The 22,657-nt window shown below is 42.0% G+C and overlaps 1 protein-coding gene across 1 annotated transcript; it reads left to right on the forward strand.

Annotated features, from left to right (window-relative positions):
- The first annotated feature begins 7,378 nt into the window (after positions 1-7,378).
- ANKRD34B (ankyrin repeat domain 34B) lies at positions 7,379-13,599 on the forward strand. The gene is made up of 2 exons (XM_077936262.1): positions 7,379-8,407; positions 11,200-13,599. Exon 2 carries the CDS (start codon positions 11,240-11,242, stop codon positions 12,779-12,781), a length of 1,542 nt encoding a protein of 513 aa, XP_077792388.1. The 5' UTR covers positions 7,379-8,407; positions 11,200-11,239; the 3' UTR covers positions 12,782-13,599.
- Positions 13,600-22,657: the final 9,058 nt, after the last annotated feature.

Raw genomic sequence — 22,657 nt, forward strand, 5'->3', positions numbered from 1 at the left:
TATTAGGTGTATTAATTTTTGACTATTCTCTAACTTGTACATTTTACTAAACGGGGTTATTGTTGTTTTTACTGTTTTCTTGCTCTGTGTAGAACTGTTGTTCTTTAAAAGTGTTCCATTTGTGCGAAGTGACTCTCCACATAGGTGCAGTGTTTTAACAATACCAACATAATCAGCAAAACAAGAGTTTGCTGCTATAGTTAAAACAGCTACATCCACATCCGACAGGAATGGCTACAGCTCCAGGCCACAAGTGCAAGACATAAACAGTAAATGTATGTTTATCAGAAATCCTACAGCTTCTGAAAACAACATGCAAGAAATTCATTGTATTTTAATATTTTGCTGGAAGCAGCCCAGAGTGGCTGGGGAAACCCAGTCAGATGGGTGGGGTATAAATAACAAATTATTATTATATTATTATTATTAGGTATCACACATTGCCCCACCACCACTAAGTAGCATGACACACCAACCCCACATAATAGATAAGTGTAGCCTAGATGAAGGAGTAATAGATTTATGGTTTGAGAAAACATTTTATAACATTGTACATCCGACAAAATATTTGTGGCATGCGCTTTTGAGGGATAGATCCCATCTCAGATCTAGGAAGAGGTCACTAAGCAGCTAAGTGCATATTCAGTGAAAATGGAGGGGGGGTGTAATCACAGGGGATGTGATTCACTCTACGCTGGCTGCCAATGGTGATTTATAGGCATATCAAGATAAATTAGAAAAGCATACCTAAGGAGGGCACAATTCCTTCCTGTAGAAAGCCATTTGCAGTGTTTCTTCAACCCAGGTACTGTAGTTAATCAACCTATTTGTGTAATAAACCACATATTTGAATCCTCTAAAGTTTCTCTTGTTCCCATGTGTAGATGATAACACATGGTAACAACTATGTGCTCTAGCTAACTATTTATTCTTGCTGCTTTGCTTTCCCCAAGCTGCAGTCCCACAAATACAGGATTCATCACTCATCCTTGTCCATGCTCCTGGTTTCCCCCCTGTGGAGTTGCTAACCTTTTCCCAAGCAGTTCCCTGTTCCTTAGCAAGCTCCAAGAGAGAGACAGCTATGCAACAGGTAAAGGTGTTCCTAACATGGAATTGGTGCCACAGTGTTCACTACGCACGCTACCCTGCTATTTACAAAGTCCAAGGCATAGGAACCTCAGTGAGCTGGCAGCCCCTGCTTGCATGTCTTTCCTTTTCAAACTGCTGTGTGGTGTAGACTCTCATTCCTCCTCTTTGTGTGCTGTGCTCTAAAACGGGCTGTAAGGAACATAAGGGAATTTGAACTCCTGCCTTTTAGTGCATTTGGGGACTTGACATTGGATTATGCTGGCTGGGATGGAATGGGGTTCTGTGGCATTGCCTTGCATGGTGATGCAGGGGTAGGTGCTAGGGGATGTCTCCATTGCTACAAGTTCATTTGACCACATACATGTATTTGATGCTTTTGAATTATGGTGCTAGAGGAGACTTTAGAGTTCCATGGACTGCAAGAAAATCCAACCTATCCATTCTTAAGGAAATCAGCCCTGAGTGCTCACTGGAAGGACAGATCCTGAAGCTGAGACTCCAATACTTTGGCCACCTCATGAGAAGAGAAGACTCCCTGGAAAAGATCCTGATGTTGGGAAAGATGGAGGGCACAAGGAGAAGGGGACGACAGAGGACGAGATGGTTGGATAGTGTTCTCGAAGCTACCAGCATGAGTTTGACTAAACTGCGGGAGGCAGTGGAAGACAGAAGTGCTTGGCGTGCTCTGGTCCATAGGGTCACAAAGAGTCGGACACGACTAAAAGACTAAACAACAACAACATGTATGAACAGCCTATCTGTGGTCCAGCAGTCTTGTGATGGGTGTGCACTGGCAGTTTTTATGGGCGCTGGGGGCATGTCTACCATTTTTACACTGTAGTTTCTGGCTCTCTGCTTTGCTTTTCTCCTCCTCTCCTTGAATGAGCATGCACTGGATACGGTGCCTGTTCCGCTAGTGTAGTGGTGGAAATGTCTTTGGTCCAAGCCTAATGTGAGTTAAAAATTGCGGTATAAAAAGTTTCTATGAACTTCTCACTACTTGAATAACAGAGAACATGAAGCAGTATTGTAGATCAAATTTCCTTTAAACTCTCTTGCTACTTACCGTAAGTAGAGACGACAACACATTTGCTCTCTCGTTCCTAAATTCAGTATTTCATATTCCTGCAGATAAAAGAAATAATTGTTCCTTGTTTACTGTTCCAGACCATGGCTTCTCTGATTGAATACTGCTGTAAAAACATTTTTGGCATTAAAACTTGAGCATATGCTCTTAGGTGGGTTTAAAATACAAGCCTTTCAAAACAGATGGTAATCTTAAAAGTATTGACACATGTAGTTTTATCTTTAACTTAAAAAACTAAAAGGACAAGCAATCACACAGAGTGGGGTATTTTGTAACGTGGCACAGCATTTTCTCCTATCATTGATTAAAATTAGGTGCCCAATGCTGTGGTATCTAATATTTTAATCTTCAACATTATTTAGTAGCAGTACTACAGTGCACACAGTCCAAAAGGATAAAGTGAGGCTAATATAAATAAAACTTAAAATGTCTGTCCATCCAAGATGAAATGCTAATGAAAACGCCTTCCAACTTCTTAACTTTTATGTTACTTTAAATATGCACACTGCTATTTGTCAGCCACAATTTGAACCCATTGTTGAAGGTAGGAAATCTGAATAGATAGAATATTACCGGTATTTCTGCCTATAGGAAGGGTTTACTATAGGCAGCTAAAACATCTTAATATTGGCATTGCATTCACTTCTGCAATTAAAAAGAAGCTTTATAACTTATTCTGTGCATGTACAGTATATTTTCTAAATGGGTATCACTAAAGGACCAATGTCACTATAGTCCTGTTTCATGTAAGCACACAAATATGTGATGGCAACACTGGCAACTGTTTGTGTGGTATGATGCCCTCTAGCTCATGGGTAGGCAAACTAAGGCCTGGGGGCCAGATCCGGCCCAATTGCCTTCTAAATCCGCCCTGCGGACGGTCCGGGAATCAGCGTGTTTTTACATGAGTAGAATGTGTGCTTTTATTTAAAATGCATCTCTGGGTTATTTGTGGGGCATAGGAATTCGTTCATTTTTTAATATATATATAGTCCAGCCCCCCACAAGGTCTGAGGGACAGTGGACCGCCCTCCTGCTGAAAAAGTTTGCTGACCCCTGCGAGTCTAGCTGTTCTGTCAAGTTGAACACTTTCTCGTTTTTAAGGACGGCTCTACCAAGGACTAAGCCTGGGTGGCAATGCAGAACTACTGGTACTGCCAAAATGCTCAAAGAGAGAGAATGACTGGCATTTTCAATCTGAGCAATCAGTTTTCCCCATCACTTTTAAAAATTGGGAATCTGCAGCATATCAAGGCATTGATTCACAGATGCCTCCTTCATACAAAAGCCTTCTCTGAAGCTTCTCCCATTATTTAATTAGTGTGGCATAAATATGGCAGGCAGATTAAGCAAATGTGTAGGAGAGCTACTTTATTCCATGGTAGCAATGCTGTCCCCACCAGCAACTTTGATAAAATATCCAGAAGTGTATATGCCACCTACATGCCTTACATAATCCCAGCAACAACAGGCCAAAGAAGAGTGGTAACCTTTCCAAAAGAGTGGGTGTGTTGCGTATTCATTTCCCAGGCTATTCAATAAAGAAACAGTATTAGTAATGTGGGTGGTATGTGAAGAAAGGAGGAAGCGAGACAGAGGATGAGATGGCATAAGTGTCCTTGGATGTTTTCATACTGTGGGCTTCTTTGTTATCTTTGTTTATATCAGTGCCTTATTCAGGTAGTGAGCTCAGAGTCATGGTAACATGGTACAATTTGCCTTCAAACTATTTTTGTTTGTAACAATTATTCAACTGTTAGGGCTGAGTTAAGCATTATATTCACAAGCTACAGAATAAGGGTCCTGAGAAACTGGGTTTTTGGATAAAAGTATGCAGGAAATGTCAGACACCTCTAAAATGACTGATGAGATAGGAAAAGCCCTCCTGGATCAGGCCAGTGGCCCAACTAATCCAGCATCCTGTTCTCACAGTGACTGACCAGATGCCTGTGGGAAGCCCACAATTTAAGAAGGATGTTGACATGCTGGGATGTGTGCAGAGGAGGGCAACCAATACAGTCAAGAGTCTGGAAGCCAAGCCTTATGAGGAATGGGCAAAGGAGCTGTGTATATTTAGCCTGGTAAAGAGGAGACTGAGAGGAGATATGCTAGCCATCTTCAAATATCTTAAGGGCTGTCATGCAAGATGGAGCAAGCTTGTTTTCTCCTGCTCTGGAGGGTAGGACGCTAACCAATGGCTTCAAGTTACAAGAAAGGAGATTCCACTGTTCCTCTGGCATCAGGGAATCTGGTCCCCCCATGGTAGGTGCCAGGAATAGATGAGACAAGGAAAGTTCTTACCAATGTATTTTATTCAATATTCACAGAGAGAGGCTTAGAAATGCAGCCTCTTGGAGTAATGGTGTTGCTCCGAGTAAATCGCCACACACACACCTTTCTCTCCACTTCCTCAATCATCAACAGCACCACTCATCTTACAGTGGCTGATTAGGGTCATTTGTCCTGGAGCCCTTTGCTCTCCTACTTTCAATGCCCGCCAGGTTCTGGGAGAAGGGGGGTCTGGAATGCTTTCTAGTGATAACGTGTCAGCCAGCTGCTCCAGTTGTACCTCCTCCTCCTCCTCTCCCACTATTTCCCAACTTCATCTGCCTCTGAGCTACGACCTCCCACAAACCACTGTTGTAAATCTATACTGTCTTCCTCTTTTCTGGAAGGTTCAGGCTGGAGAGGCAGTCTCCACCACTCCTCCTCTGTCCAGTCCCTGACAGCCAGTGAGAGGCACACACAGAGTAACCTAGTGAGCCATAAAAAGAGCATGAATTGGTGCATATCATTGTTACACAGTAGTTCAGTATGTTGCAAGAGAAATGTGGTTGCACAGGCCATTGTAAATGGTGAATTGTCATTGGTAGGTGAAAGAAACTATACAGTCATACCTCGGTTTGAAGTAGCTTCAAGTTAAGTATTTTTGGGTTGAGTTCCACAGCGACCCAGAAGTAACGGAGCACATTACTTCCGGGTTTCACCGCTCACGCATGCGCAGACACTCAAAATGACATCATGAGCATGCACGGAAGCAGCAAAACGTGACCCGCACACGCGCAGTCGCGTCTTACATTTACTTCAGGATGCGAACGGGGCTCCGGAACGGATCGCATTCATATCAAGAGGTACCACTGTAGTTGGATAGGGTTAAATAATGAAGATTCCCTGGGTAGAGGGCAAGTTGGAAGTGAAGACTTATTTTGTTAGATTGATCATGCAACATCATGCTGAGGGGCAAGCTAACTTCTTTCATTGCAGGAAGCAGATGACTAATAATGACACACCATTCCAAACAGAAATTATCAGCTTCTGTATCAAGGCCCAGTGGCAGCACTAGAGAAAAAAAGAACTGAGGGATTGGAGAAGATAGATGGAAATAACAAGTGACGTTTATTAGAGGACAAGCTCTCTTTTGCATGCATGGTGCTCTGCAGTGTAGGCAAAGGGGAGTAGTGATTTATTTCAGTGGTGCTCACCCACTGTTAGTCCAACATAGTAGCACCCTCAGATTGCCTCACTCTCCAACAGGTTTTCTTGGAATCAATCACCACAGTGCAAGTATAGTAAATCAGATAATACTGTTAGTTGTGGATATTCTAAAGACCCAAGCAAGGCATACAGAACATCAGGGATTACTCTGAACAGTTGAGAAAATTGCCTGCTTCATCCAGCAGCTGGGACAACTTCCTCTTAGCATACATAGTGACTTGGAATATTAAGCTCTGCTGTAATTGGCCGTTCTCTATTATCTCCATGCCTCCTTGAGTCATGCCTGATGTTTCCCTGATTCTGTTTTCCTGGAGGTTGCAGGCACCACTCTTGCTTGCTCAGGTGATTACTAATAAATAAGCCTACTGAAATGGTATGCCTATCTGACTTTGGGCCATAGGAAGAGCTGGGGTTGGGAATTCAACTTTATGCTTCTTTCTACACAAGAAATGGTTTTGCAAATCCAGCCACCTTATTCTGCAGGTTGAAGAGCAGAATAGGAGACAAGAGGGCATATTTAGACAATTTATATGCCATTTAATTAAAACTGTCTCTTAAGTGATAGCTCAGCAAATACAATATAGATAAAAATCAGTTAAAAACTTAACTATTCAATCAGAAATAACTTTATAAGTCTGCTGCAATAAAGCAGTCTTCAATAGGCATCAGACATCCAACAGAGTGGGGTCTGACCTCAGCTGGATGGGAGGTCCATGAAATTGGGCCCACAATACGGAACACCGCCCTTGGTGGAGGCAAATCTTGCATCCAAGCCTTGAGAGGCCACTACAGCAACTTCCCCAAAGACCTCAGTGATTGGGTAGAGATATAAGCCATCAGGCAGTTGCTAAGCTATCCTGGACCCCAAGTTTTTAAGAGCCTTGTAAATTAATACAATAAACTTGAACCTAGACCAGTCGTGTGTGGACAGTCATTGCAGGCTTTTAAGCACCGGAGTTAATATGCTGGTGATAATCTGTCCCCAGCAGCAAAAGCAGAAACTACTAAACAAAGAGTCTCTAGCTGGATGCTGAAAAGATTAGATCATTTCCACAAACACCATAGACAGGACAGGGGAAACAGGCAACCACATGAATGATCCTTAAGTAAAAAAAGGTGGTTTTCAAGTCAGGTCGGAGCCCTTTTTTGTACAGACACAGATATCTGTATCGTAGTGCCTACAGCTTAACATGCACACCAAGCAGCTTGTGAGCATCTGCTGCAGTAACCTTTCATCTCTCTTGTATATTTCAAGATAGATTCAGACATTTCAATAAGCAAGGAAAGAAGATTAAACCGTAACGAGCAATGCAGGGATATCACATACTGGCAAGATGTGTCACCTTTACCAAATATGATAGAGGGATTTTGCCACAAGGACACTTTCCAACAAGTGTTTCCCACCCAACCATGCATTCCGAAGTAGTTATCCCTCCTGTGAAAGGACTGCATTATGCACATGTCAATCTTATAACCACTGAAAAAGCAATAGACAACTTAATGGAAGACTGGACGAAATATCACTAGGCAGCTGCACCTTCTAGTATGGAACAAAAACCTTATTCTCAGGGGTAAATTGTTGGCTGCAACATACAAATGGTAAGAATAGTACCCACCCACCCCCCCCGTCTCATACACACAACCACATCCATTTACAAATGCAAGGCTCCTGGTTGGTGTGTGTGTGTGGGGGGGGGGGGGGGTAAAGTGATGATTTCAGCAGAGGTCTGTCTCCATGTTCTGATCCAACCCGTGAATTTTAATGTTTGGGCAAGTGGTCCAAAGCAGAGCACAATGGCCAGCTTTTTCTTGACCAAAGCTTTATTAATAGTACTTTATTATCTATGTGTTTTATCCGGCTTTCCAAACAAATGTTGTCTCTCAAACTGTCTCACACCAAAGGGGGAAAGGAAGGAGACAGGACCTGCCACCAGGATTACAAACTAAAAAGGCAAAGACACTCAAAGTGGGAGAAGCTGCCTTTGACGGTTTTCTGCCCGGCAGAAACTCAACAGGTGCAACTTTCTTCTCGCCATCTCTGCGTCTGCACCTGATGAACTTCTGCCTGGCACGCAGCTCCTAAAAGACCTCTGGGGCCCGGGGGTGGGGAGGGGAGATGTAAAACCGAAGAGGCCGCAGTCTTATTATTATACACGTGTCCTCGGGAGTGCGCTCTCCACTGACTCCAGGGAGACCTGCTTTCCAGCAAACGTAGGCGTTGGCTGCACGCCGCAAATCCGACTGGATGCGTGGAGCAGACTCTGCCTCGCGATCTTCCCTGAGGAGGGACAGAGCGCGCGCGCGCTACCGCCGCCTCCGCTGGCTTCCCGCCTTCTGCAAGAGCAGCGAGCAAGCCCACCTTGCCGGCAGTTGGCTAGTTCCGCGCGGACGAGCAAGCAACAGACCCCCTTGGACAACCGGGGGCCGGGGAGGGGGGACTAGCGGCGAGGCAGCGGGTCCTTAGAGCCCGAGCTCAGCAGCGCGTGGGTGGCGCGCCCAAGAGGTGGGTGAAGCCGCCCCAGCGCTGCTGACAGCCGCCTCTCCAGAGCAGGGGCGCTGCCTGCCTGCCAGCCGAGCGGAGGCGTTTCTTCCCCCTCACTCCCCTCTATTGCTTCAAGCAGCAGCCGCCACTGAAGAACTAAGAAGACCTGAATTCCTGCGCAGAGAGGAGCCCCCGCGCGCTAGAGAAAGCAGCTCTCCCGCTCGGCGTCCCTCAGCTGCCGGCTCCTCGAGCAGGTAAAGAGGGCGGAGGGGAGACTTGGAGAGCGGTGGCTTGACCCCGGGCCGCTTGCCTTCCTACCTGAGGGCAGAACAACTTGCCTCACCCAGCGGTGCCTTGGTGTGGTGGCGCCGCTGCTGCGTTTTGGCGAGCGCGCCTGGCGACTCTGCAGAGTTACGCCGCCCTGGGCGAATTTTTCCCGCCAGCGACGCGCCCTTCGAGCGTCGGGACGGCCGTGCGCGAGAGTGAGGGGTCTCCCGAGGGCGTGCAAAGGGGGCAGGCAACAGGGAGTAAGGGGTGCAATCCGTGTCCTTGTATATTGCCTGCCGGCTGTTAACCTAGGGTCCTAGGCTCACTTATTTGGAAGCACGACCCATTGACTACAGTAGTGCTGGCTCCTAAGTAGGCATATAGTCTGGAACAGGCTCGCTGCTGGCTTGCAAAAGTGCGCAGTCCGACACCGTTTCTTTACTAGCAGTGTTCGGATTCCCAGTTCCGTTTTTGCGACCACGCACTTCCGAAATATTTTTAAAATCGCAAATACTCTGGACTAAAATGAATGGAGTTACTTCAGAGTGCTGCTGGGTTGTTGTTTTTTGCACCGCGCGGTCACGCTGACATGCAGAAGAGCATACAAATTGCAGTGTTCCAATTAGCAGTTAAATTTAACTAAAACGAAATTACTTTTTATTGTTTATGGGATGCAATGGTGAAATGGAGCAGACTGTTGTGTGATACTGAGCAATGCTGTTTTGCCAGGTTACAAATTGGGTGGAGAATTAATTTTCTGTAAGAGTGCCTCTGAATTTTTATTTCCTAAGAAAATAGAAAGATCAGTGCTTTTTTTTTTTTTTTTTAACTAACCTTGTATGGTGCACACAGCTTAGTAATGATATGTATTTAATGATAAGGAAGCTCCAGGAAGGCTGCAATATTATGCACATTCACCTGGGAGTAAGCCCCACTTAGATAGGTCCCTTCAGCCGCCCAATAAAATATTAGATGGGGTCACTCACCGTGTGCTGTGTTGATTACACAGGACAGGGCTTACCTGCCCCCTCCTCAATATTTTATTCATGTTGGCACCACTGTCAGTAAGTATGCATAGATTTGGGCTGTGTATTTGATGGGACTTACTCCCTGGTATCCCCTTCATGGATCACTGCCTTGCCATGGCAAAGGGGCTTGAATAACTCAGAGAAGCTATGAGCTATATGTATGGAAGTGAGAGCTGGACCATAAAGAAGGTTGATTGCCGAAGAATTGATACTTTTGAATTATGGTGCTGGAGGAGACTCTTGAGAGTCCCATGGACTGCAAGAAGATCAAACCTATCCATTCTTAAGGAAATCAGCCCTGAGTGCTCACTGGAAGGACAGATTGTGAAGCTGAGGCTCCAAAACTTTGGCTACCTCATGAGAAGAGAAGACTCCCTGGAAAAGACCCTGATGTTGGGAAAGATGGAGGGCACAAGGAGAAGGGGACGAGATGGTTGGACAGTGTTCTCAAAGCTACCAGCATGAGTTTGACCAAACTATGGGAGGCAGTGGAAGACAGGAGTGCCTGGCATGCTCTCATCCATGGGGTCACGAAGAGTCAGACACGACTAAACGACTAAACAATAACAACACTCCCTGGTATGTGTGCCTTAGAGCATACTGGGTATATTTATTTATTACATTTCTGTCCCACCTTTCTTCCGAGGAGCTCAAAGTTCTCCCTCCTCATTTTATCCTCATAACAACCCTGCATGTGGCTTAGGCCAGGCAGAGAGGCAATGACTGGCCCAAGGTAACCCAATGAGCTTAGAAAGGGCTGTAGTTCAGTGGCAGAGCACCTGCTTTGCATAACAAAGGCACCAGGTCCAATCTCCAGGAAGGGTTGGAAAAGCTGGAGGGCTGCTGCTAGTCAGTGTAGATGCCAAGCTTGATAGACCAATGAGCTGACTTGGTATAAGGTGGTTTCTTATATTCCTATGAACACCCATGGCTGAGTAGTCTCCCAAGTCCTAGTCCAACACTCTAACCACTACTCAGCTTCTCTCAACCTATGCTTTACAGAAGCATGTTCTTCTGGTTTCAGTTGGGCTTACTCTTAGATAGGACTGAAGCCTCACAAGAGAGTAAGGATGCATACTAAGCTGGTTTCTAGTTGCCAACCAAGAGGTATGAGGTGGTAATTACAATGAGAACCTGTTGTTCAAGCACCTTTGGGTTGTGATGTGCGGTAGCATGGCCCATCACCCCCACTCCCTACTTAAGTGGTCCTCTAGTAAGCAACTTGCTGACCACAAACAAACATACTAGAAACACTCAATGCATCCTCTCTGGGTTTCCTTATTCTTCCATGCCTTCCTGTCAGTTTTAACATAATTCACAAGAGTCATGGAAACAATTATCAGATAAGAAAGCAAACTCTGGGTATGACTCAGGCCAAAGTGGAGTACTAATTTATATATTCATTTTTTTTAGTATGAGAGCTGGAGTTGCAATGGGAAAGTATCAGGTAGAGAAAGATTTAAGCAACCTCCTTCCTGATATTTCTCCAATCTAAATAACTATATAATATTCCAAAGCTACTTTTCCTGTCAGAGTTTTGTTAAGTACATATAATGCATTATTTCAGCCTTTAGTGCCAGGTCAACTTGAGGAATACAAGGTATATGCACTGTTTCATGCAGACAGGTGTGTGTGTATTGCAAAATTAGAATGTTCTGTTTAATAGAGGCTCCCATTTTTTCATCTTCCTGTTACTAAATGAAAATATATATTAGATTCTTAATTATCTTTCCTGTTTGTCTCCAAATTAGGCAACATTTTCAACAGCTGCAGTCTTCAAAAACAGAGAAGATGGAAGAAGTCATAGAGCTTTCACCTGATGGAAACTCTCTGATAAAAGCGGTCTATCAAAGCAGACTTCGTCTCACAAGGCTGTTGTTAGAAGGTGGGGCCTACATTAACGAAAGTAATGACCGTGGTGAAACCCCTTTAATGATTGCTTGTAAGACAAAGCATGTGGACCATCAGAGTGTTAGCAAAGTCAAAATGGTGAAGTACCTCCTGGAGAATAAGGCAGATCCAAACATACAGGACAAAACTGGGAAGACAGCCTTAATGCATGCTTGCTTGCAGAAGGCTGGCCCTGAAGTGGTTTCTTTACTGCTTAAAAGTGGAGCAGACATAAGTCTGCAAGACCATTCTGGCAATTCAGTTCTTGTTTACTCGGTGAATTCAGAGGACAAGGAAACCCTCAAAGTTCTCCTAGATGCTTGCAAAGCAAGAGGGAAAGAAGTCATAATTATTACGAAAGACAGGTCTCCATCTGGGAGGCAAAGAATCAAGCAGTACTTAAATGTTCCTCCTCCTGACACTGATGAAGCTCATTCTTCAAGTTCTTGCACTTCCCCATCAGATGTAGAAATCAAAACATCTCCCTCACCACAGTCAAATTCAAAGGAGACAGAAAAGGGTCTCTTTAACTTTAAAGAACCTAATCATCCTGGAAGAAAGGAAGATGCCCCTGAACCACATTCTCCTTCAAGAAAACCCAACTTGGCACACACAGGACCTCAGATGCAGCACGGATATTCTGGCCCTTGGATGAAGCCTTCCTCCTCACTTTTCGATCAGAATCAAATATCCCCTTTACAGGAAGAGCTTCAGGACATAACTCCAGAGGAAGAACTGTGTTTTAAAATCAACAGCCTGGCCCTGTCCAAGAGATTTATCACCAGACACCACAGCATTGATATAAAGGATACTCTTAATTTCTTGAAAAACTTTGAGCAAACTGCCTCAAGAAAAATGTCGTATGATGAGATAAATTCTCAGTCACTCTTTGGTGAGACTTACCACAATAGGAGCGAAGCTGCAGCAGATCAGAGCGACGCTCCTGTAGACCAGAATCCAGATTCCTCCCAAATGACCTTTGTTTCCACCTTGAAAAACATTGTCCAAAGAAGAAATCTGGGGGCAAATCACTACAGTTCCGATTCACAGCTAACAACTAGCTTAAGCCCTCTTACTGAAGACAGCAAATCGCTTCTAGGGAAGAAAAAGCTGCTCTCCCCGTCTCCATCGTTGTCACTGAGTTCCAGAGAACTGATAGAAAACATGCCTCCCAGTTTCTTGAGCAGGAGAAATCATGCCATTTTAGAGAGGCGAGGTTCAGATCACACTGCCCTGACCAGACCTTGTTTTCTTCCCCCTTTAAATGTGAACCCTCATCCCCCAATCCCTGATATCTGTAAGATTAATACAGTGGTTTCTTGTGGACAAAAGACCCTAATTCCAACAGCACCCATTTACCCCAAAGACTTCAAAAGTAAAACACTCTTGACAAGGAGGCAATCATTACAAACTGAACAGATCAAACAGCTGGTAAATTTTTAGTTGATTACTGGGGAACAGTGGCATAGAACTTGTACACACTAACAAGTATTATTTTGGAATGTGAGAGTGGCTGGACTGGACTGTAGCAACACCCCCTCCCCAACTCTTCATTGAACATCAGCCTTGAGGTTGAGCTGCAAAAAATGTTCTGGTTAGTTGCCGAGGAATAATTGCAAAATATTGCTATCTTCATTGTAACTTACTATGGAGAAAACCATGAATATGGTTCTCCATTGTCTGCATAGATAATACAAACCAGAATTTTCTGATAAGGCATTCTAGGGTTTGCAAATACTAGGCCCAGTCTCTTACAGCAAGTTTACTAATGCCTTATCTACAGTGTGTGACTATTTTTAAACCGCTGTTACAGAACTAAATCCTATATTGTGCAACAGACAGTTCAGCTATACAATGGGAACAACCCAGTACATAGTGGGAATGTGTTCAAGCCCATTGATTTCAATAGGTTTAGTCATGCCTAATTCTGTGCTGGATTATGTCTAGTGTCTATTCTTACATTAATGTATCCTCTCTTGAAAGATTTCAAACATCTAAAGAGAAGTGAATGAATCGAATGAAGGAAAAGTATAAAGCTTTAGCAACAACTAGGGGGGGAAGGCAGGACACATACAGACAATAGAAAACACAACATTTTAGAAAAGTATTGCATCCAATTTATAACAGATGGTAGAGCTGCTGTAAAATCCAACAAACATCTCCAGTTTTGCAGAGTGAATGTTTTTCTGTTTAAATTTTGGAAGCTTTTGTTATTTGTTCATCTTGAGTATTTAATACATTTTGGGGCAGAGGAGCAACCATGGAAGTAATGAAGATATACTGGTGTCATTTTACTGCATTGAACTCTAGCTTTTGCTGCTTTTTTGGTTTTATAATCCCCAAACACTTTCTTTGCCTCTGGCCACATTCTTGAATTTATAGGATTCAATGGATTGTGGGAATCTTTTGTGATAGATGCCTAAATAATATAGTCGTTAGGGTGAGGATTCACTATGAGGGGAAAAGTGGGACGAAAGGGAGCTCTACGTGCACCAAACAGTAATTTATTATACTTATTATGTTTCAATTAAAATATTTTTCAGGGTGCTGTAATCAGAAAGTGTTCTCAAAGTGTTATTTGAGAACATAAAGCATTATTGTTTTACTGTATCCCCGACACAGATTTTAATCAAAACATATTGAGGCTGTTAAATGTATTGTTTTGTGCACTTAGAGATATCTCCTCCACCAGGTCTTGCATTTATTCCTTCCCTTTCTCCCTTAAAGTATCAAAGGCACTGGGGAAGACAGAGAGAAGCAGCAACTGCATGAGACAAAGAAGGGAAAGTGAGTCCCCTCCCCATTACTTTTGCTGCTGTCATCTACCTCTTCTGAATTAGCAAGCTGCTCTTTGCAATGACTACTGATTGTATGCAATCAAATCTCATGTGACTTCTCTCCAACTGTGTGTATTTGTGTGTGCATGCATGGATCATTAAAACAGGATCTTGGCAAAGTTGGGTGTTATCATGGAATGCCTGGCAGACAAGTTTCTTTGATGTGCACGTTGGCAGGGACTATGTAGTCTGGGATTATGAAAAAGAAGCTGCCACCAAAATGTCAGCTAGGGTAGAGACGAGTCAGAAGGTAACAGAAAAAAATGGTGAGAGAGACAGTATTTCTGTTTGGGACTGTGGGAGAGATTCCTCCCATGATCCATTGTTTGTGGGACAGGAAGGGCTGGTCCAAGACATTTTGGCACCTGAGGCAAACTGTAAAATGGCGCTTCCCCTCCCTGCAAGGGAAGAAGAAGGAAGAGAAGGTCAACATCAGGAACAAGTGGGGAATAAAGATCTACATCACTGATGGATCCTACCATCTGAGGTGGTTGCCTCACCTTGCCTCATGGGTGGACTGGCTTTGGGGATGGGAGTGTGTTAGAAAAACTAGCCAAAACACTGGCTATAGACCTCCAGGAGTTATTGTTACAATTCAAGTGTGGTAAAGGCATAATGATCTCACTTTTCTCCCCTTTGAATGCAGTTACACAGTCCACCTGTCCCCAGTTTTGGTTTAGTAGCTTCTGGTGCCTCTAAATGGGGATGTGCATTAAAATACAAATCCAATTCAACATACCTGAAAGAGTGTCTCCACCCCCATCATTCAGCCTGGACACTGAGGTCCAGTTCTGAGGGCCTTCTGGTGGTTCCCTCACTGAAGTAAAGTTACAGGGAAGCAGACAGAGGGTCTTCTCGGTAGTCGCACCTGCTCTGTGAGCACCCTCCCATCAGATGTCAAAGAAATAATTACATGGCTTTCTGAAGACAGCCCTGTATTGGGAAGTTTTTAATGTTTGATGTCTCACTGTGTTTTTTATGTTATGTTGGGAGCTGCCCAGCCAAAAGGGTGGGGTATAAGTAATAAAGTATTATTATTATTATTATTATTATTATTATTATTATTATTATTATTATTATTATATTGCTCATGCAGCATAGATCTTGCTAAATTGGGGCAGGTGTTTTTTAATCTTTGCTCCAGATCTTTCACATCCTACAGACATTTGCTATGAAAAGCAGCTCTGTTGTTTACTTGCGTTTTATTGGAGTGGGGAGGAGTGCTGATATTGTAAATGTCAGCATTAGTGTTTTGTACTGGAACAGTTCCTGTGAAACATTTATCAGATTTCTGTGTTCGCTGATAACTGGCACTATGTTGTTACTTGAAAATGTTTTGTGGCTTTAATCTTTCAGTAATTTCTGATCTAATCAGAAAGCAAATGTTATTGACTGAAGGCCCTGAATAATTAACAATATTCTGTTCAGGGTGGCTAGTAGTGCTTTGGCTTACTCACTTATACAAAGACAGTAGATCCATAGTAAAGAAGACAGCTATTCTATACTAATTAATATGCAGCTATACAATGTTTCTGTTACAAACAGATTCTCATCAGTATCCAGGTTCTCACTTATAGCCTCTTCACCTGTTACTTCCACCAACTCCAAGGCTGTCTCCAAAACAGTGCTTTACCCAGCATCCCATGCTATCTCATGTTATTGTCTTCCATCCTCACCCCCATTCTGTTTTCTTACCTTCCTGCAGATGAGGAGTTATTGTGGGAATTAATATTAAAAAAAAGGTTCAGGTATATATTTCCCCCCATGTCTGCCATCTCAAAAAGAACAGGGTGATCTGAGGAGGGAAGCCATGAATGAACCTCCACCCCTGGTCTCCATAGAACCCATAGCAGAAAACAACAGCACTATTGAACAAAATGGGGGAGGTTGTAAGGTTAGTGGTGCTTCTTATCCCAGGCAAATCTGCTTCCTTTCCTTCCTAATAAAGTAGAGTAAAGCATTCCAGATAGTAGTGCTGAATGAATTATAAATGAGCATTTATAATTATGACTCATTTCTCTAATGAGTTTAATAGTTTTTATTATTATTGGAAAAGATCTGATATTGCAACACATTGTGCTATTTATAATATTTTGAGCAGCGTTCTGTGTTGTTTTTTCTTTTCTATTGTACTCCTGAATGATTGGCAATGGCCTTTGGCTTAGCAATAAAGGGGAGCTGAACCATCAAATATCAACTGGTACCACCCAAATGGGAGACAGTAAAAATTGTATTAACTTCCTAAGTATTTGAGGCAAATTTTAAAGCAAAGCAGCTATCAGACATAGGGCTGCAAATTAATTGTTTTAAAATGTGGGGGGGGGGTTAAATTATTTGTAAATGTATTGCTTTGCTACTTTGCTGCCCTGTGTTCATTTGGAAGGAAGGGTGTGTCAGAAATTTATTTTAAATAATAACAACCAATTAAACAATATAGGCTCAGCCTAGATAAAAGCCGTAGCAGCGTGTGTGATGGGGGGGAGCTGTCCTCCTGACACCATCATTAGTGCTGCTAAATGGAACTAGGGCTGAGCTGGGATGGTGCGGGTGTAACAGTGGAAGCACTGGATTGCCTCTGACAACTCTTCCACTGCATCCATATGACCCAAAACATAGCAAGACTTGAGTGTAGCTAAGATGTCTAGTTACTGTGTGCACTTTTTTAAACACTGCATTCTGTGTTCCTACTTTGAAAACAAGGCTATAACAGATATCACGGCTCAAGAATGCCCCTTATTAAAAAAAAAAAAAAGATGAATTGGGTATATTAAAATAATTGTTGACTCCTGACAAATTATAAAACGACAAAGGCAAATCATAAGCTTCAACGGGTATTTTTTGGAAACTACTGATATTGGAAAATGACACCCACAGCCATTAATTTCAGTTAGGCTGACTTTTCTTCCATGGCATGTTCATATTTGTTCACTGACATATGTCCCATTATTCAGCCACAGATGTGAGTCAATCTGTCTTGACTTCCAGCTGTGGGTGTCATGGGCTGAGGCAGTCCTATGACTGCTGATGACACACTTGTATAGCTCAGCTGTTTACATGCTGGGCTTGAGAAGCTGCTCACAGCACAAAAACATACAAATAATGCCAGACCTCATAGATACCTGCACTTGCCACCAACATTTATAAGAACACCCTAGTGCGTGGCACCCACAGTTGAAAATAAGGAAGTAATAGATAAAAGCGGTAGCTACAATGAGCAGATAGACTAAGAATGGTACCAGGAAGCTAGTGAAACTTCTGGCATTGAGCAATAATTTTCCCTAAGGGGTGTACCACCAAACCCGGTGCCCAACCCAAATAAAAGCATTTGGTCTGGGAGGAAAACTCAGTAGTGGCTCATAACCCCTCTTAAAAGTTAGCAACTTAAATAATTTTTACATTCAGCTGGTAAGTTCCATATTACATCTCATAAAGATGAGTATAGACTTGAGATTGTTTCTGTTGCATCTACTTGGTTTTGGAGTATGCAGCCCAAGCTTTCAAAGAAACATGATTTTGAGAAAATATTGACCAGGCGCCCTAAGTCGCCTTGCAAACACAAAACAGTACCCTCCTTGAAATGAAAATCATTGTTATAATCTATATTTTTCATAATCAAGGTAGGAACATATGCACTGGAAATTATTTTTGTTTGGGAAGTTATTTTATATCTGAAGCAGTCTTAAATGCTCCACTTTAGTTTGTTTTCTCTCTCACTAATAGAATAGATCATGTTGATCTAATCACGATAAGTAAATGTTTTCATGTCATACCAGTTGCCTCATTTGAGGGCTGTTAACCTGCAAGTTCTCCAGATGCACAGTATGTGTAGATATGACAATCTTACCCCTGGCGTCCACATGTTGAGTGGATTGTGGCAAAGGAGACTACCTGATTGGGGTTTTATTTGACCAAGGACCAGACATGTGTACAACTGCAGCACATGGGCTCCTTTTAAAGTGGTCTGCTGAATGTGTGGACAACAGGGGGCAACTTTACCTTTCCCCTTCATGCACGTATCATAGAGTGCTTGAAGTAAACATCTCTTTGCCCCCCCCCCCATATTGTACAATATTTATATACCTGTATCTGATAAATTTTGTAAAATAACTTCCTTACAAAGACTGAAATGTAGTACCAGTAGCTTTCAGGAAAATTTCTCATGCTTTTATTTATATGTAATTTATTTTTATAAATTCAAAATTGTATATCCTTTTGGATTGTTTGATGTTTTGGGATAAACCTGTAATTCCACATGTAAATAATGTATTTTATATGAATTCATACATGGGTTCTCTATTGCCTAACCGCCCCCTCCCAACATTTATGTAGAAGTATGTGCATTTTCAAATGGATAGGCATATGTTTAAGAGAAAAGAGCTTACCTTGACTCATTCCAGTCTGCTCCCTGAACACTGTGTAAACAGATGCAAATGTGGGCAGTTCAATGTCATCCAAGGGTTTGACATTTCAGGTTATAAGAAAAAGGATTAAGGGAATAATGAGTTTTCCAGTATCAAAACCACTGTCAAAAAAAGAGATGGGAGAATTGTTCTCTTTGAAAGAAAGATAAATTCACCTTGCAGAGAAGCAAATGTAGGTTGGAAATTGCCATAGAATTTATCAAATGCATTTCAAAATGAAACAGTATGAGTTCCCTTTTCAGGTGTAATTCTGAGCTTCAAACCCCATCCAGAATTTTAAGATGTAATGGGGAATTAGTTTGGCATATTCCTTAATGCTCACACTGTGGATTTCCTTGCATTGTATACAGGCAAGCTGAGCAATATATGGAAGCAATGTGACCATTGAGACATACAAAGATTCAGCACTAGATCTTTTGGAATGGGTTTCCTTGATGACTTGAGCATGATGCTAATCTGACAATATTTAGTTCTATACATGTTACAGCTATCATCTATCTGATTTTATCCTCATAGAATCATCGAGTTGATGTCATACCAGTTTAAGCAAAATGTAATGGCTTCTCACAGAAGCTGATGTATTGGCAATCCTGCCAATATGGAATCCAAAATGCACTGAATTAATTCATAGGTTGAAAACAAAGCAACAGTGGTGTTGCTTCCACTGCAAAGCTATTTCCCACTACAGTGGTACCTCGGTTTAAGAACAGCCCTGTTTACGAACTTTTCAGTTTACGAACTCCGCAAAACTGGAAGTAGTGTCCCGGTTTGCGAACTTTACCTCGGTTTACAAACAGAACCCGAATGGTGGAAGGGCACTGGCGGTGGGAGGCCTCATAAGGGAAAGAGTGCCTCGATTTAAGAACAGTTTCGATTTAAGAACGGACTTCCGGAACCGATTAAGTTCGTAAACAGAGGTACCACTGTACAACCATTTCTTTGTGCAGTCTGGCAATTTCTCTAAGCTTTTGTTACACTCTTCCTCTATGCACTAGGTTGTAACTTGTAACTTTTTATGAGATGATATATTCTACAGACATGAGATACATTTTAGCTTTCTATTTACAGTGGACTGTGACAAAAACAAATTCCTGTTTTCCACCTACCAAAGAGCTGGTGTGCTTTGCCTACTTAATATTTTTAAAATATCTTCCCAAGTTTGGTGGGACCATTGTATGTTCATTCTTCCCAGAAGCCTTTGGGCCAACCTAAAACCTGCATTGCACCTAGCAGAGCCTAATCATAATATCTGCTGCTACCTCCGACCACCACGGCTGTCCAATGGGACCTGGGCCAAATCAGTGTGCGCCCCATCCCATTGCCTTAATCTCCCCACTGTCTCTGCCCACTTTCTCTACCCTGGCTTTCCCCCATTATGTTTTTTTTTTTTTGAATAAATTTTTATTAGTTTTCCATAAGTAAAAAAGAAACAAAGCATAAACATAAACATAAACAAACACAAAATCGACTTCCCCGTACCACCCCTTTTCTGCATTCTTGTTTCAAGATTTTTCAGCAACCCTTTCGTAATAAACTTGTTTGTATTTCATAAATTTGACTTCTTATAAGTTATTAATACAACTGTAGTTCTTTATCTCTTATCACCCTGAGCCCCTAATTTTCCAAATTACAACAGTTTTTAAGATAAACTTTGAATTTGTTCCAATCTTCGTCCACCGCCTCTTTCCCCCGGTCTCGGATTCTGCCAGTCATCTCTGCCAGTCCCATATAGTCAATCACCTTCGTCTGCCATTCTTCCAACATGGGTAAATCTTGCGTCTTCCAATACTTTGCTAGAAGAATTCTTGCTGCTGTTGTGGCGTACATAAAAAATGTCCTATCCTTCTTTGGCACCATTTGGCCCACCATGCCCAAGAGGAAGGCTTCTGGTTTTTTAATAAAGGTTCTCTTCAGAACTTTTTTAATTTCATTATAGATCATTTCCCAGAAAGCCTTAATCTTCGGGCAGGTCCACCAAAGGTGATAAAAGGTTCCCTCCGTTTCATTGCATTTCCAACACTTATTGTTGGGCAAATGATAGATCTTTGCTAACTTGGCCGGAGTCATGTACCACCTGTAGATCATTTTCATAATGTTTTCTCTTAAGGCATTACATGCCGTGAATTTAACACCTGTGGTCCATAACTGCTCCCAGTCAGCAAGCTCAATGTCATGCCCCATATCCTGTGCCCATTTAATCATGCTAGATTTCACCATTTCATCTTGAGTATTCCATTTCAACAGCAAGTTGTACATTCTTGATAAATTTTTAGTATTGGGTTCTAACAGTTCTGTTTCTAGTTTTGACTTCTCCACTTGGAAGCCTTTCTTTCTTTCCCCCATTATGCTGCTGCTTTAGTGGTGACAGCTTCTCTCCTTTCTCTCCTCAATGGTTCATTTCTTTCTTTCTTTTTGTGCACCTGGACCCTCCCTGCCATGCTCCAGGAAAGGATGTGGAGAGCTTTCTGGGGTGGGAATTAGAAGGGCCAGCCAGGAACTGGGCTGCTGACCATCGTTGCAGGTGTAGGGTGTGGGGGGACGGGAAGGCAGGGCATGAGGTGGTTGCCCCTAAGGAAAAACCCCAGCACCGTTCCTTGGGCACAGTTTTGCCTGCATTCTGTCTTGAGTCTGTGACTGGACACAGATTCCATGGCTCCACCACCAGCCAATTTCTCTCAGCCATCTCCATTTGTTTATAACAACCTGAAAAAGAGGTCAGGATAATTTGAAAGCTTGCACACTGTTTGGTGACATTTTGGTTAGCCTAAAAAAAGGTATTGCCCTAATAAGAATTTTGAAAGGTTATTCTTTACTTAAAGATCCTTAAATGTTCATGAATTAGAATCTCCTTCTGATAAAGTGAACTCTTATCCTCCAAAGCTTATGCCATGATTAGTTTACTAGTCTATGAAGTGCCATAGAACTCAGCTTGTAGAAGTCTTGTGTTGGGAAGCTTTCTTGCATTTGTCAGCTTATCAAAGTAACAGCCAAACTTTCTAAATCTAACTCCCACAAGTTATTTGTATAATTTTGCTTTAAATGTTAATAAAGTTATTACAGAAATAAGTAGCTGTCTTTTAACAATGTAGGAGAAACTGTATCAAAGACATGCTGGTAATTTCAAAAACAGTTTTATTGAGTCTGAGGAAAGAGATTTCTGCAACATCAAATCATTTTAGAATGATTACAGTTTCATTTATGTATTTTCTAGAGCACACAAATGCTGGTAATATAAAGCAAATAACATGCACCCATAAGGATAACATTCTTCAGTTTCCAAGCACAACAGCCCAGCTTTGTATGGGAGCTCTATGAGATAACATAAAGTAGGTTTATGGAAAGTACAGAAATAAATCTACTCAAACTGTAACCAAAGGCTCTGTGATTACAAATAGGTGGATAATGAAGAAAACACAATAAGCTTAACATCCAGGTAAGAAAAAAAATGACATTTTAAGTGGATGGATATGAATTTGCCTTCTGTAAAAGTTTTAAAAGCATGGGACTTGAGCATTGAAGACTAAAAGGGAATACATGTTTAAGAATTATGTACTGAAGTGGCAGTTGCTTTCAATGAAACATTAATTTGAAGCAGAATCAAACTAAAACCAGATGGTGTTGCTGCTAGTTGGAGTTGAGGCTAAGTACTGCTGTTTTATAATGGATGTATGATTTTATTTTGTTTTTAGATTATAGTACTGTTTATACTGTATGTTGTGTTGTAAACCACCCTTTGCTCCAGTGGAAGAGCTGGGTACAAAAACTCTGAAATAAATAATAGAATGAATAAAAATACTCGTTGTAGTTTCATTATAATGCTAAGTATAGTATGATGTTTATCAAATGTTGCAGCCTAGTATGTAAGAGATTAAGTATGCCAACTCTTGATTCAAATGCAGATAGACTTGCATTGACACTGGCAGGGTGATTTTTAAAATGTTTCCACATTCAGGTCAAAAAAATATACCTTTTGCTTTTAGGAGTAAGAAATGCTACTGCCCGATCACAGCTACACTAAAATCCTGGATATCTGAATTATTTTTGAGAGGTAGGAATCACTT

Source organism: Podarcis muralis, chromosome 11 (assembly GCF_964188315.1).
Source record: "Podarcis muralis chromosome 11, rPodMur119.hap1.1, whole genome shotgun sequence".
In the NCBI taxonomy this organism is placed as follows: Eukaryota; Metazoa; Chordata; class Lepidosauria; order Squamata; family Lacertidae; genus Podarcis; species Podarcis muralis.